The 27590-nt window shown below is 40.6% G+C and overlaps 1 protein-coding gene across 8 annotated transcripts in view; it reads right to left on the bottom strand.

Annotated features, from left to right (window-relative positions):
- Positions 1 to 244: 244 nt before the first annotated feature.
- tmem131l (transmembrane 131 like) overlaps positions 245 to 27590 on the bottom strand; it is a 34339-nt gene continuing 6993 nt past the window's right edge. For 2 of the 8 annotated variants that reach the window (XM_084377320.1, XM_084377316.1), the window contains exons 4-34: positions 22406 to 22477; positions 18534 to 18657; positions 18299 to 18415; positions 16566 to 16670; positions 14820 to 14897; positions 13392 to 13545; positions 12518 to 12576; positions 12325 to 12430; positions 12104 to 12206; positions 11708 to 11852; positions 11411 to 11581; positions 11090 to 11159; positions 10870 to 10993; positions 10706 to 10775; positions 10493 to 10602; positions 10286 to 10355; positions 9960 to 10093; positions 8616 to 8758; positions 8315 to 8501; positions 7829 to 8014; positions 6779 to 6928; positions 6113 to 6665; positions 5908 to 6020; positions 5245 to 5414; positions 4953 to 5162; positions 4743 to 4821; positions 4427 to 4548; positions 4168 to 4300; positions 3805 to 3875; positions 3547 to 3683; positions 245 to 838 (exon numbers count right to left, since the gene is read on the bottom strand). In XM_084377320.1, the coding sequence (XP_084233446.1) occupies positions 530 to 838; positions 3547 to 3683; positions 3805 to 3875; positions 4168 to 4300; positions 4427 to 4548; positions 4743 to 4821; positions 4953 to 5162; positions 5245 to 5414; positions 5908 to 6020; positions 6113 to 6665; positions 6779 to 6928; positions 7829 to 8014; positions 8315 to 8501; positions 8616 to 8758; positions 9960 to 10093; positions 10286 to 10355; positions 10493 to 10602; positions 10706 to 10775; positions 10870 to 10993; positions 11090 to 11159; positions 11411 to 11581; positions 11708 to 11852; positions 12104 to 12206; positions 12325 to 12430; positions 12518 to 12576; positions 13392 to 13545; positions 14820 to 14897; positions 16566 to 16670; positions 18299 to 18415; positions 18534 to 18657; positions 22406 to 22477 (4375 nt within the window). In that variant the 3' untranslated portion in view covers positions 245 to 529. The remainder of the gene's footprint in view (positions 839 to 3546; positions 3684 to 3804; positions 3876 to 4167; positions 4301 to 4426; positions 4549 to 4742; positions 4822 to 4952; positions 5163 to 5244; positions 5415 to 5907; positions 6021 to 6112; positions 6666 to 6778; positions 6929 to 7828; positions 8015 to 8314; positions 8502 to 8615; positions 8759 to 9959; positions 10094 to 10285; positions 10356 to 10492; positions 10603 to 10705; positions 10776 to 10869; positions 10994 to 11089; positions 11160 to 11410; positions 11582 to 11707; positions 11853 to 12103; positions 12207 to 12324; positions 12431 to 12517; positions 12577 to 13391; positions 13546 to 14819; positions 14898 to 16565; positions 16671 to 18298; positions 18416 to 18533; positions 18658 to 22405; positions 22478 to 27590) is intronic. The other 6 variants (XM_084377322.1, XM_084377318.1, XM_084377323.1 and 3 more) reach the window with 3 other exon arrangements.

Here is a 27590-nt window from a genome sequence, read left to right on the forward strand (position 1 = left end):
CTGTGTGTACAGAAAACAGCACAGCCAGCAAACTTTAGTCTGATGTTTTTCCACTGTGAGCTTAAAAGCTTAAAGTGTTCTGTGGAAAATAAAACAGAATGAAGAGAGATGACGACTTGTGGACTGATAAGTGATTAAAATAGTAAACGAGGGCTGCCAAGAGAGAAAATAAAGACGGACAGCTGGTCCGATAAAGATAGACACGAGTTAAATACCACATTAAGTTAGTAAAAAATGACTCATGTTCAGTACAAAACCTTTTTTTTTTATTTTCTATGATCAAAACTGCAAAACATCTAGAAAAATATACAACAAATGCTTAACCTTTCACAACATTTAACATTTGAAAATGGGAACATAAAAGAAAAGGAATATTCACATTTTCCCCATTAATGATAAAAGAACATTCATTTTTATTTCCTTTCTTTTACATATCAATGTTTTATATGTTTGCAATTATTGTTTAGGTCTGCCATTTTGTTTTTTTTTGTTTATAAGGTCAACCATGTTTTTTACTTTTTTGTTTATTTTAAACGTCTCCACAGTAGCCGGAGTCGTTGGAGAGCTGTGAGTTGGAGCTGCGGTTGGAGGAAGAGTTCCATATGTCCAGGTTCATGTGTGGACCGAACGGGTTGAAGCTGGAGTACTGGATGGGCGCGCACCGCCCCTCTGGCTCCCTGCTGAAGGGAGAGTGAGGCGGGGTGATGGGGGACACGGGGGACATCGGGGCCGATCGCTCTGGGTGGAAGTGGCTCTGGTAGGGCTCGCTCTGCGGCGTCCAGATGGATCCAAACAGACTGGACATGGGGGAGAGGCTGCGGGTACCAGAGAAGTATGGCTGCAGAGGAGGAACAGAGACAGTATTCATTAGTTGTTCTCAGCTTTGTGGCTGGTTTGTGTCAGTCCAAAGCTGCCGAGAGAAACTGCATCCCACAGTCATATTTTCATGACCTTTTCTGACCTTTCCCACCTCTGTGCGCTGCTACCGTCGACCACTTAGCTGCCCGCTACCTACAGAGATGACCTGTCATTTCTCAGCTTCATAATCGTGTTTGTCCTTTTGTAGAATGACCTTTCCCCTGAAGTTTAGATGCAAAGTTTTACCCAATCAGCTACAAAGTAATCTCTCTATGCACTGTGAGAGATTACTTTGACCAGAGACTGGTGGCAGAACGATTATCGGCCCTGGACGACACTGGCTCAGGTAAATTAACTACGATTACTGGTTTTAGCATTAATTCTGAAAGATACAAAAACTTTGAAGCAGATTTGAGACCAACATTTACCGATATTAAAAAATTGAAACATTAAATAAAATTAAAAAATAAATCTTTGTGTCATGTTTAAAAATCTCATATCAGCCGATTGTTCAACACTTTGGGCACGGACAATTTTGGGAAGTATTCCTCAATAAAGATTAACAACAAACTGATCCGTTCTGAGGAAGTATACTTTACTGTTGTCAAACTGCTACTGATTACAGCAACAGTAAATATTTGAGTTGCTTCTGAAATCAACACTGTAACTAAAATTACAAAGGCTAGCAATTAAAATGTCATCAAAAATATATTCAACTAACTAAAATTGTACATTTAGAGCTTACAGGACATTTATTTACCTGCTTGTACAACTAACCGCTCTCTGAAATCTTTTATTCCCTCTGTGATTCGTCTTTTCAGTTTTCTGTAGATGTTTTGTAGATGTAGAACTATTAATTAACGCCTATTATTCCACTGAACTTAGCATTTTTTATTTTATTTTACTGAATTTTATTCTTATTTTATTTGTTAGTCATTATTTTTGTGTCTACATGTTACTGGATGTTTCAGTATGTGTGCAGGGCAAGCTGTTCAAACAAATTTCCCCTGCTGGGGCTAATAAAGTCTGAATCTGAATTTATTTTTGCATGTCAGCTAAAATATTAACAACCGTTACCGTGTCCCTGATTAAGCAATTTGGGACATTTGAATAACATGAGGAAAACTGCAGCTGTGCAAAAAGAAGAAGCAGCAAACGAAAGAGAAGTTTATATAAACCCACATTCAGTAAGACTGAGTCTATTAATCCAGATGCTCCTTCTTCCTCATTTCTGCTCAGACACTGAGAGCAAAGTGATGAAAGTCCAGGAGCTGATGACTTCCTCCTCTAAATGCCACATATGAGTCACAACAGAGAAACTGCTGGTGTGTTTAGGGTCGTTACAACCAACCACAGTTACAAACATCCTGTTTTATACTGAATCTGGGCATTAATGGGAGCATCACAGGTTGTCAGTGTGGCACATTAGGAGGATCTAATCAGAGGTTTCAGGCATCAACCTGCTCTCTCAAAGGACAGTCGACAACAAAAGTGCTGCTGTGATAACAATATAATCACAGCACAATGTGTTGTGTAAACAATTGTGCTTTCCCCCTCGTTTCCCTCTTTGTGTTTTTAAAGATTTATTGTTGTCATGTCACACATCGTCTATATCGCAGATTTTACCATAATGTTACCGAAACCTGCATTTCACTTTTACAAGATTGCGCAACGTAAACCACATCCTGTAAATCTATATTTAAGTGCAATTCTGCATCGCTCTGGAAATTTTACTTCTGACATTTTAACTTCTCTTGGTTTATTTGTGTGCCTGAAGTTTGGCAATATTAATCTGATTTCATGTGACAAAGTTTTTGACTCCAAACCTTAGTTACCGTAATGATATATGCAGTAGTATGCTGAGGTTTGGTATGTGGTGTGATTTTTGAAAAAAGCCATGAGTAATGAGGATATGATGGGCTGGCTGGTAGTGGCACTGTTCTTCATTTTGCTCAAGGTGAAAAACAAAAAGGCTGCACGATTCATTAAAATCTAACTGAATACTAAGATGTGTGACAAAACAGGAGTCTAATAAAGTAAATCTTGTTCTTAATATGTTACAAAAACAAAAAAAAGATGTTTGATTTATTTTTTTAAATATATTTTTGTAAAACAGAGAAATCTGATGCAAAAATTGTCATTCTTACTAATCGTAAATCATAAAAATAAACTGCATTATGATTTTTTCACCATATCGCGTAGCCAGGGGAAAAAAAGGAGAAACAATAATGCCGTCTGTAAGCCCTGGAAGAGGTCATTTTACCTGCATCACGAGATAGTAGAGCTGCAATGATTGATTGATTCGTTGATCAACAAAGACTTTTTGAAAGCGAAAACTCTTTGCTAGAAAACATGGTTGCGGCTTCTGAAATGTGAAGATCTGAAGCTCTTTTTGTGTCTTAATATGATACTAAACTGAACATGTGAAAAGGAGAAAAAAGCGAAAAACACCAAACACTTTTAGTTAGTTTGAGTCTAAAGTAAACTGAAAATCTCTTCAGGTTTTGGATTGTTGAACGGTCAAAACAAGACAACTGAAGATCATGTTGGGCTTTGGGATAAATGCATCGTCATGATGTTCTGACATTTTATACTCAAAATGTCTAGGGAAGAAAATCTGCCATTAGTTGTCAAGCGCACACCCACTGACTGTTTAAACCAAATGAGTTTAATATCGTGAGTCGTCACCTTGCTGCCCACACAGGCTGCTGTGTCCCAGGTGGAGGGCGATTCCTGAGGCTGTTCCTCACTCCAGGTGCTCTGACTGCAGTGTGCAGCGTTCTGGCTCTCCTGAGCGGGAAAACCACTCGGAAACGTTCCATTGCCTACAAAATGATGGGATCAAACGGTCAATGCTTGTAACTGTTTCAAGAAGTTATACCGTCCGCTGCTTGAGAGTACAGAGTGTAACATGAATACATAATATGGTGGACGAGGAAACTGTACCTATGTAGTTGCTTTCCTCACAGTAGGTGTAAGGACTGTTGCATTGGCTGTTGGCACTGCTCCAAGTAAACCTGCAGGAAACAAGGAAACAGTTGATCTTTTAATGGGGACAGATAAAACACTGCAGCACTGGGACGGTCATTATTCAAACTGTAAACCAGTATCAGTTGCCATACCATATCAGATCTGCAGTATGTGCTTACTAACAAAAGTGCAGTTTACACAGAGAGCTGAAGTTACATGAAGGTAATCAAGTTTTACATGAACGCACACAGACCAGTCACCAGAACCCCCTTAAAGGGGCACACACACGCAAAATGTACATAAATTCATTTTCAGCAGACAGTGCATTCAAACGCCTACCCGTTGTAGGACGCGGTGGTTGCTGGCTGAGGTATGTAGGGCAGCGCTTCGGTGGTGTTGTATCTGAACTCAGTGGTGAGGGGGATGGATGGAGCCGACCACGTCTCTTCAGGCACATACTGACCTGTTAGATCTGAGGAAGCGCACAACAACTCTCCATTAGAAATCAGAGCAATCGCACAATCCTTCTTTTACTAAAGGCATGGACAGGTGTTGATTTCAGACTCTGCTTTTACTTAAAGAAAAATCATGTATTTACTGTGAACGTCTTTCTCCATGTTCCTCTCCACTCCTGCAGCAACAGCAGCAAAACTGGGGGCGAAGCTGGACGCTGCGGGATCTGGGCTTTGGCACTGGTCTTTACGGTACAAGCTGTTCATGCTGAGCAGAGAAAAGGCAAAGTTCATTAGTCAAACACAGAATGAATAGAAATAACTGTATGTGTAAGTGGATGCAAAGTAGGATTTTACTCCTTGATTCACAGGACTTAATAAAATACATAAGAGCATTTTTTGTCGAGGCTAACACAATTATTAGAGCCCCTTCTTGTATCCATGTCTGTTATCTTGACTTACCTGTGAGCCTTGTAGTTTGTATTCATGGTCTGGTAGCAGTCCCGCTCTACTGGGTAGACGCCGTACTGCATGGAGTCCCCTGTAAAAACCAACAAGTCAAAAATCTGTTATTCACGGCTCTCATCTGTGATAAAATACCAGCTACAGTCTGTAATAGTGTGCTAACAGTTCTGGTTTTCCTCGATAAGGCAGCGCACAAGCGTTCTTTACTTTTTCTAGATGAGGTAGTGCAGGCATGTGTTCGGGCACTCGCGTCTTTGTCGCCCTCCATGCTGCTGGCGCTGCTCCAGCTGCCCCAGCTCCCCCTGCTGGCCCTCACGCTGCCTGACGAGCTGCCGGAGTCCGAGCCAGACTCGCACACTCCACCGCCGCGCCGCTCTGTGGCGCACTTCCGTCGAGTACGAGCGGGACACACACCTGCTGGACATCAACAAAAGCCAGTGAGACCACAACCAAAGTGTTGAGTTAATAAAGCTGGGGAGCAGTGTGACTGGAGGCCCACCGTTCTGCTTGAGGGGGCTCTCAGTGCTCTGTCCAGGCTTTGGTGCGTCTGACTTGGAGCCGTTGCAGCAGCGGTTCCTGTTGCGGGTTCCACTGACGTTCCGGTCCCCTGTTTTCCAGTCAGGTTCTTTCTCCCTCTCTGGCATCACTACGACGTTGTGCTCAGGAGCACTGCGGCAGCAATCACACAGAAACTTTTATAAAACATCCGATCTGACTGTTTGGTGCTTTATAACACTGTCACTGCTCGATGTAGTTCTTTGTTTGGGAGTATCATTAGATTTTACTTGGGTAAATTGTACGGCTGCCCCGAATCCCATTTTCTTTTCAAAGCTTCAGTGAGGGGGGAGGCAGTACAGGCTTTCAAACTTGTCATAATTATTTACTTAAATACTTGGCCATCATTGTAATTATGAGACGATAGAGATTTCATTATCAGACATCAGCCACTGCACTCGCCTCCAGAGTCTCAAAGGCCAACCTGCAGAGTGAGCGTTGAGCTCCATTTCCCACACTTCATCAGCCTTTTGCCTCTTTTTTGTCTCTTTCCTGTGTCTACTGAATTGGATGTTGATTACCATGGCAAGGGTAGAAGTTTCGAAGCATTCGGGCCAGCCCTAGTTAACTGAATAATAGATTACATCAAAGGTAAAGTGAAGCCTACCTGGAGACATTTTCTGTCTTCCTGCGACTCCTCTTTCCCTTATTATTTCCTGAAGCAGAGCCAGTCTCTGCACTCTGTGCTTTCTTTTTCTGGCCTTTCCCATCTTCTCTTAGCTGGAAGAAGAAAAAATACTTTTTGATCAGAAGATCAGATTATATGCTTTGCAAAGTGCCTGAGTCACTTTAAACTCTATATTTATCCTTACCTCCATTTCAGAACCGTCCCTTTTCTCAGAATCGATCTTCTCTGCATAGTGCTCAGTGCAGCTCTTCTCTACTGGGCTACATACTAACAGGCCTGGTCTAGGTCCTGGACTCAGTGTGACGTTAGCTGGAAAACCAGCAGGTATTTCCATGGGAAACATAACTGCTGCTGGCACTCTATCTTCTACAGTGCTGTGGGGGTCTTCTTTCAAGTCTGCCGGTGCCTTTTTTTCCAGCTCACTGATGAACGCTGGCTCATTGTTGTTGCAGACATCAGGGTCTGGTGTCAGAGGAGCATCCGGCGTCAGGTCCTCATGCTCTTCATCCATCGCCACAGCACCACTGGCTGTGGTGGACAAGCTGCTCTTGTATTTGGTGTAATACAGTGAAACCTTATGCTTCTTCTGCGTTTGGGACGGGGTGACTGAGGAGCTTTTCTTCGACGTTTGAGGACGCTGGGCGGGGCTGTTGGCCAGGGCTGGAGAGCCACGCCCCTTACCTTTGTCCGAGGTGTGACAGGTGTCCACGTAGCTCTTACAACTGCCCTTTGTTTTACTGCACAAACAAGACACAAAATGACAAATACAGTATTTTAATTCCAGAAAAAAATCCACTTGCAGTATTTGTCTTTATGCTGGAGCTAACAGTCTTTAAAAAACTGGACGTACTTCACTCCGTTGGGTGTGATGTTATTAACATGACCGTTATCCCGAGACAGGACAGAGTTGTGGTTGCTCCTGATGCTGGGTGTAGAGAACTCATTCAGGATGTACTGGGCCTGATGAAAGGCCATCAGACACACACCAAACAGGGAGAAGCTGAAACACAAACAGAAGCAACAGATTTCATCAGAGTGTCTGACAATGTGTTACACCTTTGGTACACATCCAACAACTGGAAAACAATGACTTGCTACAGGGATTAGTCCCACAAACCATTAACTTAACAATTAATTGTTCTACAGTAAAAATGCCCAACCCTAATCATGTTAGCTAGGTATATTATATCATATTCAAAATGCAGAGTGGCTGGACAAACAGTGTGGCAGGTTTAACTTTTGGTAAGCCTGGTGACATCTCCATGTTTGCATATTCAAATATGTTCATAAATGAATACAAACAACATTCACATGTCTTGTGGAAGGCAATGTCAGCAGGGTTGGGCCGATGGAAACATATTCAAACCAGTTTGATAATAAGCCAGACCAGTAACACCAAATATCACCACTAGGTGTCACACGTGACTAATGAGAGCCCACAAATGACAGTGTGACTGTGTGACACATTGTGTTTTTATCTCTCACAACAAACATTTAACTTTTCTCCTTCTAAAGTTTAACATCAAAATAGTTAATAATATTGGACCTCGGCCAAGTGCAACGATGGAAGTAGCTACATTTTAAAATCACGTATGGAAACCGTGTAAGTTAACATGCTTTCCACAACACGATACAGGAAGTGTTGCAGGAAGTAATGCAGTAGGAGCGGCTCAAACATGGCTTCACAATAAACTACTGTGTATTGTTCACTGTACAGTCTGTAAAGCACACTGGGGCAATGTGATCTGTGACTTTGGGCTACATAATTAAAATTGACTTGACTTGATTTAGTCGGTCTCTTAAAATTAAACCAGTTACACCGCACTGGAAAAAGATTAACAAAACTAGAAACCATCCCAACCTAATCATCAATGATCTATGATTTACTGAAGTTACTAACCATGTGAAGATGAGGGTGACCACCCAGAACGTTTCTTCCCAGCTGGGACCAGGAACCACCTGAGCGCAGAGAGGCAGCATGTGGTGGGGCAGCGTCACATTGAGGGTGAAAGGGAAAGAAGTGCCGCGTGAAGTCACCAGGGTGAGGTCCCGGATGACCCAGGATGAGGTGAAGTCTGGGGTAAACCTGATGACACAGGCAGGTAGAGACAGTGAGACAGGAAGAGAAGAGAAACGGGGAGATTAAAAGCAAGAGGGAGGTATATTTAGGACACTGCATCAAGATGAAAAGAGGAAGAGAGAAAGTAGAAAATAGAAAATGAGTAACAGATGTGGGTTCTGCCACAGCTGAAGAAAAAAGGAAGAAAAAACCTTGTTCTTTTTAGTACTAACTAATATAAGATGTTACAGGACAACGTTACTCAAATGTTAAGTGACAACAATTAAGAAAAAATCCTAATTAAACATGTAATAAAATTCCACTTACGCGATGGTGATCTCAGAGGAGGTGTTGTGGTTGAGGCTGAAGGGGCGACACTGCAACACCTCGAAGCCGAATCCCTGACACTTGTATCCATTAATATTCATCGACATGACTGTCAGAGGAAGCTCGCCGGCATTCTCCACCTTGAAACTCTTCCTGATGGCGAAGAGCGGTTTGTTGGTGCGCAGACCTGCGAGTGACAGACAGTGAAGTTCAACCATGTGTTTGTGCTTTTGCCTTATCTCTCTGTTAATAGTGAGGACATACATCAGGTACTGATGTTAAGTTTTAACATTAATCTCACCATCACGACACTCCATCAGAGTTGATTGAGGAACATTGAAGCGCAGAGAGGCCCCTGGACCGGGCAGTTTGCCTCCGACTTTTAGCAGCTCTTTGGCCCCGTGGCCCTGCACCATCTTCATGTCAAACACCGTCAGGTTGTTCCTGAAATGCAGTGAAAAGACAACAAACATGTTTTAGTAACAACATAAACAGTGTTTCTGATAATACAACAAAGAGTCCTACAGATAAAATTTTTGCAATTTATTTCTTATTTGTTCTTTGGTACCTTGTACTTAATCAAAATTAATATATATTTATACGTCATAGAGTAATAATCAGATTCTTTACACCGCTGCAATTCACTTAGCAGAAAAGCAGATGCCTGGAAATTGAAGAGTCAAGGCTTTCTCCGACAGAATCAGGTGTTGCGGCAATTAGCCGCAGGGTCATGCGGCGGTGTGGGCGTGTTTTCCCATGGCCCATTTGTTGTGAACTATACTGCCACCTTCTGGATCAACTGGGGTTAATGCGCCTAAAACAGTTTGTCAACCGGCGTTAAACAACCGAGGGGAAGCTGCTACGTTGCTCTCCTATGAGCATGCTGGTCCTGCTAGTGATCGCTTGTCCACACTGACAGATTATTAATAACCAGGATGGGAGGCAGATCATTACGGCTGGTTTTTAAACTGCGGCAAAAGACCAAACTGAGTGAAACATAACGTTATACAAAGAAATGTTCGTTGTGTTCCTGCTGTAGCATTTAGCCCACCCTACTAGTGTACCTGCAACTGTACTGTCCAACTCTGCCTCTGATCTGCAGGTCGTGGCTTCGCCCAAAGAAGAGTCATAATCTGGCATGCCAGTCATACACCAATTGTTCGCATCAACAGACAAAAGAAAGTGCTTTTAACTGGTGCACATGGCCAAATTGAGTGAATACACATGAATTATGTTACACTCCATTGTGTTTCTTGTTATCCCACTCATGCTGCTAGTCTGATCACCAGCGTACGTAATTGGCAACCGCGTTTCTCCAACGCAATGCCTGATTCTGTCTGAGTGGGCCCTAACAGGCTTTTATCAACGGCTGCATATTGCCAGGTCACAGCAGAAAAGCCCTGGTGTTAATAACATAATCAGTGCTGGCTGAACTCCATTTAGCTGCTTTGCCCTCACGGTCCTGGTATTGTGCATGCTGACCAACTGTCAGAGCCAATGTAAATGATTTTCATAACATAAATGTGATTCATTGTGCTTTTACAGGTCAAAATGTCTGCTGAGAAAAAGGTCTATGAAACTCTGTAAATGAAACCTGAATAAACACTGACTCACACAAACTCATGCTACATATATGAATCAGTACCTGATGACGAGAATGGTAGTGGTGGGTTTGTGGTCAGAGGGAGTAAAGACCACAGCGACTTCTCTGGCCTCCCAGGGCTGCAGCAGCAGACGCAGGACACCTTCTCCTGTCATGTCCTCCACACTCTCACCTGCCTGCACACAAACACAGAGAGAAGAGAGGAAACAGGTTTGTAGGGAAATCAACACGGGCAACACTAAAGCACAACAAGAATGAGAATGCTGTCCGTGCAGTTAATGAATCAGTTAAGCTGGCAAGCGTGAGTAAATATTAAAAGATTAAAGAGTGTCACAACTTTGTTTCACAGGAACGTTCTCAGGATTTACCTTTGGGAGAGAAGCCAACAGAGAAAACTCTGTAGTGCTGATGTTGACAGAGAGGGGGCTGATATTAAACCTGCCGATCAAAACAGAGGAAACTGTTTGACAAATCAACTTGAGAAAAGTGCTGGAGCAATTCTTCAAACAGGACACACAAAGATCTGAAGGTGTATCATTCTCTGCGATATTAAACTGTTACTGTTGACAGTGTACCATTTGGTTAGGAGGTCCAGGGCCTCCATGGGAGCTGGGTACAGGGAGAGGATCCGAATCTCTACAGAAACAACTGAAGAGGAAGGATTCTTCAGCGTGAATGTCTTCACCTGAAACACAAAAACAAGTATTTTCTTTTTGCTGCAGACAAATGTCAAACATACATTTTAAATATACAACATTTTTACTGAAGAATCGTGAAGTGTCGCCCACCTTGCTCTCATTGACAGGTGTAGCACCAAAGTCCAGAGGTAAGGACGTCTCTACAGGAAGTCTAGGCCACCTGAGATTACAAAAGGAATCACATGATTAACGATGTTCGTGTAACGATGGATTACAAGACACAAAAAAAGCTGCGTGTTGCATTTAAGACTCACCTGCATGGCAGCTTGTCTTTGTGACTCTGCCATCGAGAGCAGAGCTCAGCAGCCAGTTTGCCGTCTACAGGCCAAGACGAGGAGAAAAAGTCTGGGAGGAGGGAACGCTGCCACTCTAAACGACCTAATGGGACAGTAGAGGAGAAAAAAACATAAAAACATTAACAATAAAAAAAAAAAAACCCTCTACTTTATTAAGACTTTTGGTGCCGTGTCTCACCTGTTTCAGACAATCTAAGTGGGCAAGGTCGTCCACACTCTCGCTCTGCCTCAAACACCACTTCCCCCTGCTGACAGACACATCATATTACTAACTGGCCACTACAGTGTTTCCCAGAGCCCAAGATGACGTCCTCAAATGTTTTCTTTTGTCCACAACCCAAAGATATTTAGTTCACTGTCATAGAGGAGCAAATTAAGAAGCTAGAAACAGAGAATTTTAACCTTTTTTTCTTGATTACCACAATAGTTTGTGATTTATTTAAAAGCTGACAACTAATCAACTGATCATTGTATCTCTACACTAGAGCTGGTATTTCACCTCGAAGGGGGTAGAGTGGAAGTAGAGAGGAACGTGCAGGGCTTGTCCCAGGCTGGTGTCCAGACTCAGAGTGGACAGCTCGTTGACAGGCAGGGCCCTGCTGAGCAGCTGGAGGGACAGAATACGCCAGCAGCCCCGGGGAACGGTCAGTGGACCGCTGAAGTTTGTCACCTAACAGACAGGGGGCAGCAGAGACTTGAGTATCAAATCCAGAATTCAGTCGGCATAAACTAAAACAAAGTGTGCAGTAATCTTATCTGCTTCCTATCATTACATGAGGCTGTGGTGAATTCATACCTTCATTACTCCCTGCAGCTTCTGTGAGAGGCTAGCGTTCGTCACTGTGAGGGGCAGGAGGAGGGAGTTTGTCAGCCACAGGTCCACCTTGTCTGCGCCTCTTTGTTTCACCTGGAACAGGCTGAACAAATCCTCCTCGGTCCGTCTGCAGACAGCAACAACAAATTAACGCCAAAATGCTCAAGTTATTACGATCACGTTAGCTGTTGAAGCATTTAGACATTTTAACAATTGTACTTAACTTATCTTCATCACAACAGGAACAATACGTGTACTTTCAACTGTGTGTCACTAGCTACAGCCACAGTGTTTTTAAACTATGTTTTTATTCATTTTTAATTCTAATGGTTTCTCAGGACAATGTGAGCATGAAAAGGCAAAAGGTCTCAACATTACCTGTGTGCGATATGTAGTCCAGGAAAGCTGGGCGTTGTCCGGTTTCCCAGAATTTTTAAACTGATATGAGTTGTGCACTTCCTCTCGTGGCCTGGCAAAGACCCTGATACAAGAAACAAAACTGTTCAAATATTCAGAGACATTTGGGTCAAATGCAATGACACTTAAAAGGATATTACAAGAATTAAGAGGAAGTTATTTTAACTGAAGTGAGCGTTCACCTCTGCAGGCAAGTGCAGCCACTTCAGTGAAGTTTTTTGCTTCTGGTCTCAGCAGAACCTGATTAAAGTCCAGGCCGGCCTCCACTTTTGAGAGCACCTGCATGTCCTAGGGATATAAATCACCTTGTCAAAGCCTATAAATTGACACCTATAATACCCATAATAAAACAGAACAAAAAAAAAAACACCTCACCTTTACATAGAGCTTCTTGCCTCCAGAATTTATCATATAAACTCCTATTTTTGGTTCCCCTGTAAGAAAAAACGAAAATCAGACAAATACAAACAGTGTACATACAGTATGTAGAGTATACCATACTAAATGTATGGATAGATTTACACAGGTATAGTTAGTAATGATCCTGATGTTTGTACATTTTTTTCTCTGGAAAATGTATTTTTTTGTCATTAAGAGAACTTTTGAGTGAAGCTTTAAGTTCTCTTAATGACATAAAAAAATGACTGAAGTGAAATGAAAAATGACCTTCATGTTCACGTAGCCAATGTGATGAGATATAACAGACTCGCTGTCTACTGCTGTCAGAAATAGTCTGTATGTAAAAACAGAGATGCAAATTTGGTTTGCTGATGTGGTTTAACATTAAAGAGGAAACCTGTGTGAACTATCAAAATAAAAATATTTATAGACCAATGTGAACGCTGTGTAGACTGCAACGAATAGTCGATTAATTGATTTGTTGGTCAAAAAATTATCTGCAGAATAATCAATAATGAAAATAACTGTTAGTTGCAGCCCTAATCTTCAGCCTTGGTGTTGCTCTGTACAGACATGATGTCGTCCTATATTTTTCTCACCGTCAGTCCCTTCAAAACAGCAGGAGAGTTATTAACATTATCCTTTTCTTGTTCATTATGAAAGTTATCTTCATTTATTTTGTCATGAACTCGTTCAACCAGAGTCAAAGTAAGGGAAATTAGATATTAAAACATCATCTATAAAAGGACGAATCAGTCGGAATCGAGCCGTATGGTGTCTTCAAGTGACGCTGTTAAATCACATTCCCACTGTAAATCTGCCTCGAGTCAGACAGGTCGAACAAACCCACCTACTGTAGCCTGTCCAGCAGCGGGGGCCACCAGCAGCACCAAAATGTGCTCAATGACGTAAGGCTTGAGCTTGTCCAGGTCAGCGGGCCGGTCACCACACGCCGACAGATTAATCTGCAGACTGAGGAGCTCCTCACTCTGGAGGCAGGACCCCTGGGACGGGACAGGAAGGCATACCAGTCAGGCACCGAGCAGAAAGATAAGCACGAGGACAATGAGGAGTGATTTGAGACTTTAAGAAAACAGTAATTAGCAACAGAAACTAACTAGGGTAAAAATAAATAAACACAAAAAGGCATTTCAGGTGATGAAAGACACAGTGAATTTAAACGAAGAAAACAAATGATGATACACAAGTGTGAATTAATGTCATCGCCATGGCAGACGGTTACATGCTGTACTTAGACAGACAGAAAACAAGCAGGCACCCCACCCTCCACCCCACCCTGTGACTAACAACCTACCAAGGCTGATAAATCAGTACCGGGAGAGTGCAAGTCACTCTGCAAACCAGGGCTTGTCTCAGAGGGTGAATCAACCCTTGACGACCTGCAGACAGATGCCCTGGCTCGGTGCCACGGGGGCTCAAGGATGGAATAGCAAACCTAATCCCCTGAAACCAAGGCTACTGCTAACTTCCTGCAGGGCTCATTTAACGTGTGAGAAGCATCCACACTGACCACAGGCAAGTTCTTGATTTTACTGGCGAGGACTTGAAAAAGAAACTGAGGAGCAGGTGTTGATCTTGGATACGAGCCGAAGGTCACAGCTGGGACGCTCATGCAACAGAACGTAAAGATGATTTCAGTTTGTTTAATTATGACGATATAGTTTGGTTGTCTGCAGTCGCCTCTTGCATCAGGTGTATTGCACCACACGAGCACTGGGAGCCGCACGTCAATTACACAGTCTCTTGAGAAAGCAATTAGAAGTCTGGCAAGAGATCTCACCCTCCACGGGGGTTCTTGAGAAAACAGAAGGCGCTCAGATGACGATCCCGGCTGTCTATGCGAGCAGAAGGCCAGCTAGTCTAAAACTTAGTGTGGGCGCGACGAGACAGGCAAGAAAGTCACTGCAAAGTAGGAAGAAACTAAAAACGGCATTTTTTTTTTTTACCCATTGCCTTCCTCATACTCTCATTGTTTGCAAATTCAAGAATCAGTATGCGTGTACATGTCGTTTGATTTGTGCCAATATGAAAACTTTTTTTCCTCCACAGAACATAACTCAAAGAGTAAACATTTGCTTATTTATAGGTTGTGGATATATTCTTGAGGGAGTAGCAGATGTATTTTCAAGATAATTAATAACATAGGTAAGAACTTTTTTGTGAAAGAAAAAAAAAACATATGAGGCAGGAGTTATTAGTCCCTGCAGAGCTTTTTAATGTCTTACAACATGTAGGGAGGGGTTTAAGAGATAAATACCTGAGGATTGTTGAACAAACTCTTCGGTAAGCTGCACTCCAGGAGTAGACCCAGTATAGTGATGTTAGAGGCATCTTCCTGCAGGAGAAAATCATTTAAGCATTAAGAAATATATGGACACATCAGTAAGGTGTTGGGGTCTCATCTTTTTTCTCCCTTTTATATAGAAGGCCTTCAATGATCAATTGCTACTAAGAGACACTTTGACTTGACTGAACTCTAGTGGCGCTTGAGATGCACTGCACATGATAGAAATTCAATACTTTAACAGAGCAGCTTTGGTCGCTTATTGAGACAATTAAAAAAAGCAGTATAACGTCTGCACTAGCAAAGGAGATATACTGCATCATAATTAAGCATCTACATTTAAACCTAAAGTGACAGGCTGACAGATACAACACTAAACTTTAAATACAGAGCACTGAGGCTATGCAATAGTTAAGTTTTAACAAACTTAAGAGATTTACATTCAAAAAAGCATGAATCTGCAAGACTGCACCCGATATTGATTGAGTTAAGCAATTTCTTTAATTGATAGACAGCTGCCTTAATCTATTATGGGCTAATCGTTAATAATATCTGAAATGCGTTGGATGTTTATCTGCTTTCACCACTGACGTGATGATGCACAATTAGTGCAGGCTACATTCAGAGCTAACAGAACAGATAAAGTAACACCAAGTTGCTTGAGTGATAAACTAAGTAACACAAAATAATGACTTCATTTTCAGTGTGGAGCTCTCGTCTGTTGCTGTTTAACATCTTAGTCCCTTAATGGCTCCAGTAAATCTGTCCAACTTGATGCCATAAAAAGTCTGCAAAGCTCTGACACTTCCTAAGAAAAGGTGATGTCACCACTAAGTTCTAGTGAAAACTGACAGAGAAGTCATGTTGAAACTGGATTGAGCTTTGCATTGAACTGACCTCTAACAGGCAGGTTACTCATGTCTTTCATGCACAATAATTTATTATTACGGCTTAAACATCTGAATAACAGACAAAGCCTTGTGGTCTTGTCCTCAGCTCTGTGGAGCAAAATGTCAGCTTGTGTGGTATGAAGCAGAAATGCCAAGAAGGCAGAATGAACGGACACAAAATGAATTCGGATGTAACTTGATGAAGAACTCTGTGCCGATGTAAACTGTATACATGGAGAATGTTTGTGTTTACTATATGTTGAAATGAGAGGAGCTTGCAGGGAGGAGAAAAGGCTGCATTGAACAGAAGCAACAGTTGGAGTGATTCTGAGAGCTCGCGTCTCTGTGCACTTGGCATAGCTGACATTTTGCAACCACAACTCCACTTCCTGTTGTGGAGGCGAGAACTTCTTTCAGACAGCTTCTCACACTTTCAGTGCCTTGGCTGGCTTCTAAAACGGTACACTAATTTGTCAGTGGTTCTTAAATGTTTTTGCATGGCTTTGAGAAATGTGCACAAAAAAAATAATGGGACAATGCTTGTATCAAGTGTTTGTGGTTACACTCTACAAGTAAGCATTTACCCTTTTTTATAGCAGGGAAAGTGATTATCTTGTGACGTCTTTTATAACGACTGCACACAAACTCAGTAATTTCATGACCGTGGCAGTTTGTCAGCGAGTATCACAAAGCCTCTGTGTCTATGTATGGAGTCGTTTGTTTATCTGGACTAGCAGGAAAAAGGAAATCAGCTGTTTCCAATGATGAGCTGTTAGTCACTACAATGCATGGCCTGCACAAAGCGACAGACAGACATTTAAACACATACCTGAGTTTGGGTCAGCTTAATGCTCTGGATGTGAGGGAATATTAGCAGACTATCCTTTCTTTGGACAGACTTTAATGAACCCTGGTGAACTCCCACACCAAATACCTGGAAGAGGAAGAGTTAACATTTATAAAAGAATTGTCAACACACCATGTGCATTATATTAAGACCAGACAGTGAAGAAGCAAACAAAGGAATATCGTTATTTACTTCTGCTGACATTTCTAATATGGTAGATCATGTTTTGTGTTTATGATGACAGAAAACGGAGTTACTTTGCTAGTAATATAGCATCTTAAATATCTTAAATATCCTGCATAAATAAAATAACACCCACACAGCAAAAACAATAATATAATGTGAGGAAACGCTTTGGTGCTACACCCAAGTATTATGATGGAAGGGAAAACCCTGCATGTAAACACAAAGGGCAATGTCGAGGTCCGTAACAATTACCACAGTCATATATATACATCAATAAGTTGATTAAATAGGATATATGTATAATAAGAAAAGATATGTACAGTGAGTAAATAACATAACTATAATGGCAGGTTTAGTGACAGGTCTTTCCACAGTCATTCACATGTTTCCCAATACAGTACTGAGCACAAAACATAGTTTTAGCTATGAAAAAGTTGGTAGATGGCAACATTACTTCAATGAATGACAGTGTATAAATGTTTAAGGAAATGCACGTGAAAGATTTGTTGTTGGTCTTATTGCCAACATTAAAAAAAAACAAGAAAATGACTGTAACATTTGCATGTCTGTGAAGCATGTAAAGGGAGTGGCACTGTTGCGTGTGTCTAAGCCTCTTCGTGTTTGGGCGTGTTTGTGTGCTTTAATAAGTTATATGTGGGAGACAGTGTCAAGCAGGTTTCATATGAGAGGGAAATAGGTTATGTAGTCTAGAAATAGGCATTTCTTTTTTTTCTTTTTTTATTGCAGTGTTGTTAACTAATAGCTGAATTTTGTCTGAGGTCCAGTTTTCCCAGACCAAACATTGCAACTGCTCATTATGAAAAATGAAGCATGTTAGAAACTTAATTTGAAATGTAAAAAGGACCTTATTATCAATAAATAGTTACTAAAGCCTGCAAAAAAATAGTCCAGATAAAACCTCAAGTGGCAGCACAACATGTTATGGTGGAATAACAAGGCAGATTCAAGGACTGAAGAGCCCAGAGGATCCAGCAGTTTGAAGCATGTGAATGCTCATTTTCAGACTGTAATCTTATTATTTTAGCAAGGAACAGCGAGCGAACATGGGTCGACTGAGGTTGAGTAAAAGCATAAAAATAAAACAATATCGTAAAAATTCTTGAAGAACAAAAGTCCTGGTTGTGTGAAACCAGGCTGTGTAACTGCTCGTTTAACTGTGACCTACTCGTGATGAATTCTATTAGCATAAAAATGGACTTCCTGTGTTTGTAACATGAGGGACTGAAAATGAAAACAAAAAATGGTGGATGCCAGCTGTAACTGTGCAGGAGCCTGGTCCGGTGCTATGTTGGAATTTCCAAATGTTTCCAGAAAGACAATGTTTGATTTATTACTGTCAAAGCAAGGGCACATATTGTGTCAACAAAACCAACATGCGAGCATCCTTAACTCTACAATCTGCAGATCAAAGCTGACGGAGGAAAACGGTCATCATCATTATAAAGCAGGAATTCACCAATATCAGTACTGACACTATACATCAGGATGTGTACACTTTGCGAACTGACCTGGTATGACAGCAGCCCATGGGCCGATGTGTTTATAAATAATGTGTTTTCTACATTGCCCTCCTCAGACGGGAGGAAAATTAGTTTAAAAGATGCCTTCCCTCTGGGTGGGATCACCTAGGACACAGAGGAGACATGGCAAGTTATTTTAGACGTTTCTACACATAGCACGACACATGATTGACTGAAGTACTTTACATTAATACTTGTGGATATATTGTGAATACACACTTACTCTTCTGTGAAAGAAGGGTATGTAAAAATGCCTGCTGGATGTAAACATTGACAGCAGCGTCACAGGAACTTCCTGGCTGGGGTTGTGTATATATATGGTTTCAGCTCTTGCCAGCCCCAGCGGCCTGTAAAGACAAGACAGAAACAGTGTCATAAATAAAGATCTTTCAACAAAGCCTTTACACATAGAGCACCACGGTCAGCTGAGTAATTTAGTACCCACATTTTACCTTCGAGTTAACTTATTTAGACTTTTGAAGAGGCTAGATTAAATTAGATCCTTCTGCTGCTCACTTAACTCATTAGGACTGAAGTGGTTGATGTGGTTTAAGTTCATTTAAGCGAGCAACATTTCTATAAAACACTGAACACGAATGTTGTGTTGCTCTTCTTATACTGTGTCCTGTATAATATGGCACAAAAAAGGTCCCATTCAACATGAAGATGAGCAAAACTAGGAGATAATTCACATATTTTTATTTGCATTTATACAAAAAAAAAGTCAGATGAATCCACAGTGTGTGTCAGTGGTTAATAGTTAGAGACTAGCCTGGCAATTCAGGTCACTAAGTAACTAGTGTTTTGCATTATGTCAATATGGGAAAGCTGTAAAGTTGACGTCCTTATGTTTAATCAGAGAGAGGCCCCAGTGTTAGAAGTGAAGCCGCATTTACAAATAAGGACATAAGCAGGGTTGTGAAAGAGCTTTGTGTTACATTAGCATAAAGATTAGCTCACTAAGTTTGGCCATTCCTGCTATAATATATTACCGTAACATGTCACCACTCGACAATCTGTGCCAAACCAAGGCCACTTGTTAACAGCCCTTACACCTCACCCTTTCCAAAAGCACCTCAAGTTAAATCAAATTCATGATTATATTTCTATCTATCTATAAACTTGCGTTCCAGCTGCTGCCTTCCCACAGAACAGAATATTGACATGGCCATTTAAATGTGTACCAACATTCATAAAGGGTCTTTCATCAAGCTTGTGTACTTTCAGGTGGGCTAAACTACAAGCTGACTGGGTTTTACAGATAATCTAGCATAATGCAAAGTCTATATGTATGACTTAATGTAATTATAGGCTAATTCCTTTGGATATGTGAAAGGTCGTAACACCAACAGTTACTTCTATACAATATGCTGGAATCCAATCCTGGAGCCCGACAATAAATATACCACTTTGAGGTTTTTATTATTATTATTGAGGTGCTGTTTCATCTTTGTGTAATGTTTGATGCCACAGTTTATGTCGTTGTATTGCATTACATTGTAAAGTTGTCACCGGTTGTGTTTGTGTTCACACTAAAAGACAAACCTCCTGAAGTGGAATTTACACACGTCTATAAAAAGCTTAAAATTATTTAGATTAGATTTTTATTGCCATTTGCACGGGTACAAGGCGGTGCAGGTACACTAGAATTTGTGTGGGTGTCTCTCAAAGTCAGAGAGAAGAAGAAAGCTATATGAAGCTAAAACATATTTCGACATTTCCGTGCATATAATGTCATGTCAGCAAACGGTCGACGATAACGCAGAAGCTACACACCACAGACAATGTTCTATTCTTGCTGCACCTGACCTTTAATACATAATGTACAATTCATGTGAATATCTTTATTTCCCTTAAGTGGAAAATGTCAAACTTTTAAATAACCCCATACACACTGAGAAGTGTCAAAAGTTGTGCTTTAAATGCTTCCTGGACACTGCCGTCACAACACAAAATTGGCAGCGCAGCAGCAGGAACTACATTTGGAATGTAACAGCGAACTACTATAAGTCCTAGTAGAAGAACTGGTTATGCCAGACTGCAAACTTCAGTTTAAAACAGGTCTATCACTCAAAATGTTGACCAAGAACTTGCAGGTACTCGTCTGCAAAGTTCCCCAGCATTCCCAATGATTATTCACCTTTAACAGCAAATATTTGGTCAGCATACATTTTCCAAAAGATATTGATATTTATACTTTCAATCAACAACTCTGACTCTCTGTTGCAGCTATTACAACCTTCTTCACTTCAGCGTTTGGCCAATGCTAAGAAGCTATACGTGTGCAAGATCCAGTCAACAGTCAGTGTGCTGTCTTTAAACAGAGGTGGACACAGTGAAACACCACGCAGCACGTGGAATCTGCTTGAGGAGAAACCCTGATGTAATTAGTGTAGGGTGAATGGTCGTCTGTGTGCGTTTGAGTGCTTCCCTCTGCAGAGGAAGCCCAGGAATACAAACGCAGCATTTTTACTGCTTTGTTTCATTTTCGTAATGAATAGTCTATTTAAAAACACATATTTTTTCATAGTTTAACTTGACTTTTTGAAATTGTATGTTAGGAAAGACATCATCTTTTGTCATTTCTCTGCAGAGAAATGGAAAAAAGCAGCAGTTTTTGTTTAGCATGTATAGTCTATGAGTCAGTCTATGAGAGATTTATTTAGAGTTATCCACACTATGGGCATTGTGGAGTGTTATTATATGACATGAAATTACAGAATCATTATCTAAAATGTATATATCTAAGCTCAAAACATTAATAAAAATGCAGAAGTGCAAATGTCAGCTTTAATTTAATTACTTGATTCATTTGTTTTGAGTAAAACACCAGAAAAAAATAACTTAAATAACTTCCATACTTCCAGTCTACAACATATGATTACTACAGTCTTGACATTTTCATTTGAGAAGTTCGGTCAGGCCTCAACTGACACATCTTTCACTTCCTGTTGGTGTGAGAGTCTGACTTCACTTTCATTTTACGCAAATGAAACACGCACTCAACAGAATTTCGATAGCTTCTACTTATTCTTTACAGCGATCAACTTGGTCAAGTGTGCAGTGTTTTGTATTCACTGTCATGAGTTTTGACAAATAATCACAAACATATTTTTGCAGTTTACTGCAGATATTATCTGTAAAATCATCTATAAACACCAGCACAACAGACAGCCAAGCATGTTCAAACTGTAACACAGATAAAGTGCTGTGTGTAGCCATTTGTAGTTCAGACTGATTCAGTCAATTTCACTCAACATCTTTTAACATCCAGTTCTTTCTACGTCTGTGTCGTTGTTTTAACTGTGCCCAAGAGCTTTCAAATATTTCGAACTACATTTTTCTCGAGTCACATCTTCAGGATAACGTACTAGTCAACTCTCTGATGTAACTAGACAGTATAATTATGGCTGTTCCCACAGTTTGCACGGATAAAAGGGAAACCACAAGCTGATGTGTGGGACTTTGGTCTCACATTCCTGTTTTCTCAAGTACAAATATCCTGAAGGAATACTCTGTCCAAACATTTATTAAATACTATTAGATACATTTTAGGTTGTTTGCCGGCTTTCTGCATTCCAAACGAATGATATAAAATACTACAAAATAGATCCTGCTAGTGGCTGTTTGCTTTACACAGGAGCATTTCTGACTGCTGTCCAAGCACAGCATTACATGTGATATTCTGGCTGGTCTGGGAGTACGGAGGCAAAAAGGGAAGTTCTTAACCCTTCTGACGGGGGTCAAGCCCGTCCAGTATGTGTCTGGATGCTGGGAAAGTGATCTTACTGCCATACTTGGATATCCTGTCTGTTCTTTAAGGTTGGAGGGCTCCTTGTTTTATGAAATCTTCTCTTTTAGTAGCATTCATCACAGCGACAGGTCGCTTGCTGTGACGCCACTGTCTTATTTTAACTCCGGTTATATTAAGTCAGCAGAGTTTTCCACATCACTCAAGACGAAGAGATGGTGAAATGAAGTACACCGAGTTACTGGGCGTGTCATATAGGGTTTCATCATTTTCAGTGTGAAGTGAATAACATCTATGCTTGTTAAGGCATGTCATATGAAGTAGGAAGTGAGAGCAGTACTTACTGCGTCCCGAACTCCAACACTGGGGGCTGAAAATGCAGAGGCCTCCCATTTTCCTGTGTATATGGAGAGGAACTGGTGGAGAGAACAAAATAACATGATTAAAAAAAAACATCCAGAGCACTTGAATCTCATCAGTTTCACTAAAAATCTAAAGCATGACAAGAAAAACATCAAAGTTAGTAGCACAGTGTACTGGCACCTTAAGACAAGAACATTGTGTCCGCTCTAGAAGAGCATGTGACAGTTCACAGGGATGAATTTACAGTCAAAACTATCACTGCCCCAGGCAGCTTCACAACCACTTATTTCCCTGCCTAACAAAGGCACTAAGATCAAGCCAGCACAGAAATTAGATGACTATCACACAAAGAAGGGAGGCCAGTACTGGAGGTCATGGATCACACTTTGAATAAAGCCTTTTGCATACGAAAATAATTACACACTCTGCTGAAAGTTACAACTAGAAAACAAAAGGCATAATTGTGTTAGATATCACATCATTGTATTATGTATTCACAGGTAGGGATGAACCATGATCACATTATCTTCTAACACTGGGCTCGTAGGTCAAAGATTTTTTTAACAAAATTTGGATGTAAAAACAAGGAGAGCTGTGGGGCACAATCACAAAGTCTACACAACTGGAGACCTTATAACACACACCACATAATTCAAACAGCCAACAGCCATGAGCAGGTCCTACTGTTCCAGAGTCGTGTATAAGTGCAGTACTAGTACCACTGCCTTACAAGAAAATTATATCACTACTGCTTTTTCGATGACTTGTTCTACTACTGAAAGTACTGTACACGGCACTGTGAACAGTCTATAGAAAGCCATGCAGCTTGAAATGTTGCTATATTTAAAACTCCTTATGAGTTATTTTTATCACCTGATTGTACTTATCCCTCAACAGGTCGATATCAATATCATGTAAAGACCTCTCACTGTAGACCAACATAGCAGGTGCATATAGAATCCATGTTGCTCTGCACAGCATGTAAGCACCGCCGAACACAAGCAACCAACCACAAGTCAGGGTTTAACGGGAAACTCCTTTCTTCAGCAAGCTCCTTTTTTAGTATGTATTATGGTGTGTATGGTTTCCAATATGAGCAGGCATGAAAACTCTTTTTTTCAAGATTATAATGCAGAAAAAATGGCTTAACTATTACATTCCCAGTGAAGTTTACTGTTTCACTGCACTGATGTGATTTTATAGAATAAAGTTCGTTGTTGAACATCAGCCCCAAGTATTGGTCGGGCTCTACTGGAAATGGGCGACTCGAAGGAGGGAAACCTGATATGGGATTTCAAATGTTTGTGTGCATGTATAATGTATGAAAACTATATTGAACCCAGTTGACAGAAGACGCACACAGCTGTTGACCAACAGAAGGCACGCAAGTGGAAGGATGACGGTTCAAGTGCCATCTTAAAAGGACTTCACTTTTCTGTATGTTTTCACGAGTGCTGCACTGGATTCATGAGTTTCTTGTGTGTTATTTAACTATTTGTCACCTGAAGAACCAATCTTTTCCCAGAAAAAAAACATTCTATTGCCAAATTAAATACATGAAATTATCATTAATACAGTGGCACTGATCAAACATCAAGTCAAAACCCAAAGATAGCCAGTTTACTTTCACATAACACAAAGAAATTCAACCAATCCTCACATCACTAGTCCTCAACTGTGTCCACAACTAGTGTGAAGCTGGAGGCTTTTTGATGCCATTTAGACATTTATAAAAAAGCTGGTTTGTCTCAATAATTGTTGTGTTTTCAGAGAAAATGTATCACAACAGATGGATGGATCAACCTTCACCATCCTGTTACCCTGCTTCTAACAGCAATATGAAAATAATCAGAAAGACACCAAAACTGAGTTCATGAGTGAACAGACAGGATGTTGAGAAAACACCACCACAACCACCCAATGCTGCAGCAAAGACAGTGTGAAGACACCGAGAGTGGAGTTACAGTCGACACCACAATACACATCAGCCTGTCCTGACACATCTGACTTAAATCTGAGTTTGGGCGTTTGTGATCAAAAACAGCTACGTCTTTGCTTATCATCTTAATCTGTATTGTTAAAAAATTGTGTGCAGATTATTGATCATATTTGTTCTTCGTGGTCAACCACACATATTTTCAATTAATGATTGATTTGATTTTGACTTGAGGTTGAAGACTACTTTGACATTTGCAAACACGTCTCAAGAAAAACAATTAATTTGACTGTCGTTACAGGGCATTTTACAGTTTACACAATGAATAAGGAACTAGAGGTGTTTATTTATAGTGACATACTGTCACTATAAATGAATGCCGACACATTCTCTAAATGCTGAGACATGTCACATAAAGCAGCCCCTAATAACTACAAGTCAGCAGCAGTAGGATTTGTATTACTTATTACTGGAACAAGCAGAAACACCAGAACTTGTCCACCACAAATGCCAAATAACCGCAATGCTGAAGTGCTTTCTGCAAGGATTAGTAAACTGACCCGTCCAAAACAGCTCCACTATCTTACATACTGCATTCAATTGAGAGAGGGTAAGAAAAAAAACAGGAAGTGCTGTATAGACCTCCCATGATAAACATGCACATGCAGCATGGAGCAGTACATAAGGTCATATCATGAATGCAAATGTTAGGAAATGTTCTAAGTGGATAGTTTCCTGTTAAGGCAGCAATCTAATTTACCATCTTTTTGAAAATATCTATCGTGGTTCTCCACCCTTTTTCCCCATAGCAAACATTCCTACACAGAATAACCTGTTTGTATAAACACAGTTACAGACTAAAGCTTGAACAACTCTGCCACAACTGTATTTGTCACATAAAAACACTAAAGTCAAGAGCAACTTGAGAACTACCGAGGCCGGTCCAGTATGAAGTTAATGTGCAGGATATCAGACTGCCCTCAGTTCAACCTGTTGACAGTACGACAGCCAGAGTTTACTTAAAGGTCAGAGCGTTGTACAGACACGCGTCTTCTGTCCTGCTCAGTGTGGTTAGTGTTTAAAAGGACAGTTTTTCTAGTCGCTTGCATGATTCTGTAAAATATCACTGGGTGAGAGAACATACTGAAATAACTAGTTGTGATTTCAGATGGATATCAGAGAAGTTCTGCTGAGAAAAACTCAAAATTGGCAACAGTTTGCTGGTTGTATTTTATTTTACATCCAGCTCTACATGTGCAGTTAACTCGCCACCTGTGCCAAAGCTCTGCTGAACTGGATCACTTCCTGAGTCAGTTATGAAAGAAGCGAACAAGAAAAGGGGTCGATGCTGAGACAACAGAAATAAAAAGAGCTCTGAAAAGACTGGCAACCCCCAAGCAAACCTTTATCTGTCTTCCGCTCGGGTCAATCAATCTCCACTCTGTAGCCCAACAAGCATAAAGATAGAGAATTTTTTCAGAGGATCTATGCTGTCTTCATATAAAAACAACAATTTACTTCAGGCTAAACTGAACTGACAGAACAGAAGTGAAGTGGGCAATGAAATATGTTAAGCAAAACTTGGATGCAACTTGGTAGAAATGAAATGGGAAGGAAAAGTGAAAATATGCACCCCCGCCTCTAGGCCTGTCATGATAACTACTTCCTGTCCAAAAAATAGTTGAAAAAATATAGTCTTAAAAATGAGACCATTTTATGCCACATCATGTAAAAATGTAAGTACACCCTTACAAAGGGCACAAACTTTTAATTCTTAAGAATATTCACACATTAGAGTTGTAATGTGAAAAAATATCCTAAATAAATAAAACCAAACCCAAACAATGAAATGGGCTTTCAGGCTCTGTTTACAAAAAATATATATAAATACAACAAGCAATGTCAAGAACAGCAAAAATGATCGAAGTTATGTACATATATCGTAAAAAGACTACCCGCCTCCAAAATATATCTAATTTCAGAGTAAGCACAAGCTGATCAACACAAGTTAGATCACACAAGCACTTGTACTGTAGCACCTGCATGTTTGAAAGGGATGCATTTGCAGTTTTTGACACCATCTAGCTCTTGTTCCTGTGAGGGATGAATGCACTCATTGCAAGTTGCTTTGGACAGCTGCCAACTAAATGCATGCAACATCAACCTTTTAAATTATCCAAGTCTAATATCTTTACATGTTTGCATTCTCTCAGTCTGTCAGAGAGGCCACCGACTGATCCAGACGCAGATACAGACGCATACGTCAAACAACAACAAAACTGCTTCATTGGCATCTTTATCTAACGATAATAAAGATGTGTCACTGCAGGCTACCAACTTGCGAGACCTGAGCACAGTAGCAGGTGAAGACTCACACTTTCTATTTCCTTAGATGCCGCCAAACTCTGCAAAATATAGTTTCTGCCTTTCACTTTTCACAAACGCCTACTCTTTCGACAAGTTGTATCTATTCACGCACCTGTTCTTGACTGAACTGTCATACCGCCTCATGGTTCAACACCTGCAACATTACAATATTTCCCCTCTGCAGATTTAGCCCATGATAACAACTGCAATACTTCAACACAAAGAACAACAAATAAACTGTCAGTGGGCTTTGATTTGACAAGAGGGACACTGTCTCCTCTGTTACATAACAAGCGCTTCTCTCCCTCATGCAGTTCTAATTGTTTGCTAATTCATAACTTGTCAAACAGTATAACTTCAAACAGTGTTAGTCAGAGCGGAAAAGTTGTGTGTGGGTGAGCATACGAGGGGTCAAATGTGAAGGTGAAATGAGGTCGTCTGCAGAGGAGTGTGATGGCAGACAGCTGATATAGATCTAGATAGAACTGATATTTGAAATCTAAGGTCAGCAGTTTCAACAACACAGAGGCATTTATCTCATTAAAAGCAGATTACAGTTGCAGAAGACGTTTATGAGAGCAACACATAATTACAATGTACATATGCTGATTAATGCAGGTATAAAACTAATTGGTTTCAAAATTATTTACTGCAAAAATGTTAAGTAGTGTCAATTTCCTATGTACTTCTTTAAAGGCAGAGGAGAGCAATTACCTTGTTATATGTCTTACTAACTTTTTACTCTGAATTCAACAGCTGCTGCCCTTTAAAGAAAAACTCAGCCTCTCTCAACATGCGTACCACTGAGCCGTAGTCCAAGGGTCCTGTCCACTGCCACAGTACAAAAATAACAAGTTATGTTT

This window comes from Pagrus pagrus, assembly GCF_965226575.1.
Source record: "Pagrus pagrus genome assembly, chromosome: 2".
NCBI lineage: Eukaryota > Metazoa > Chordata > Actinopteri > Spariformes > Sparidae > Pagrus > Pagrus pagrus.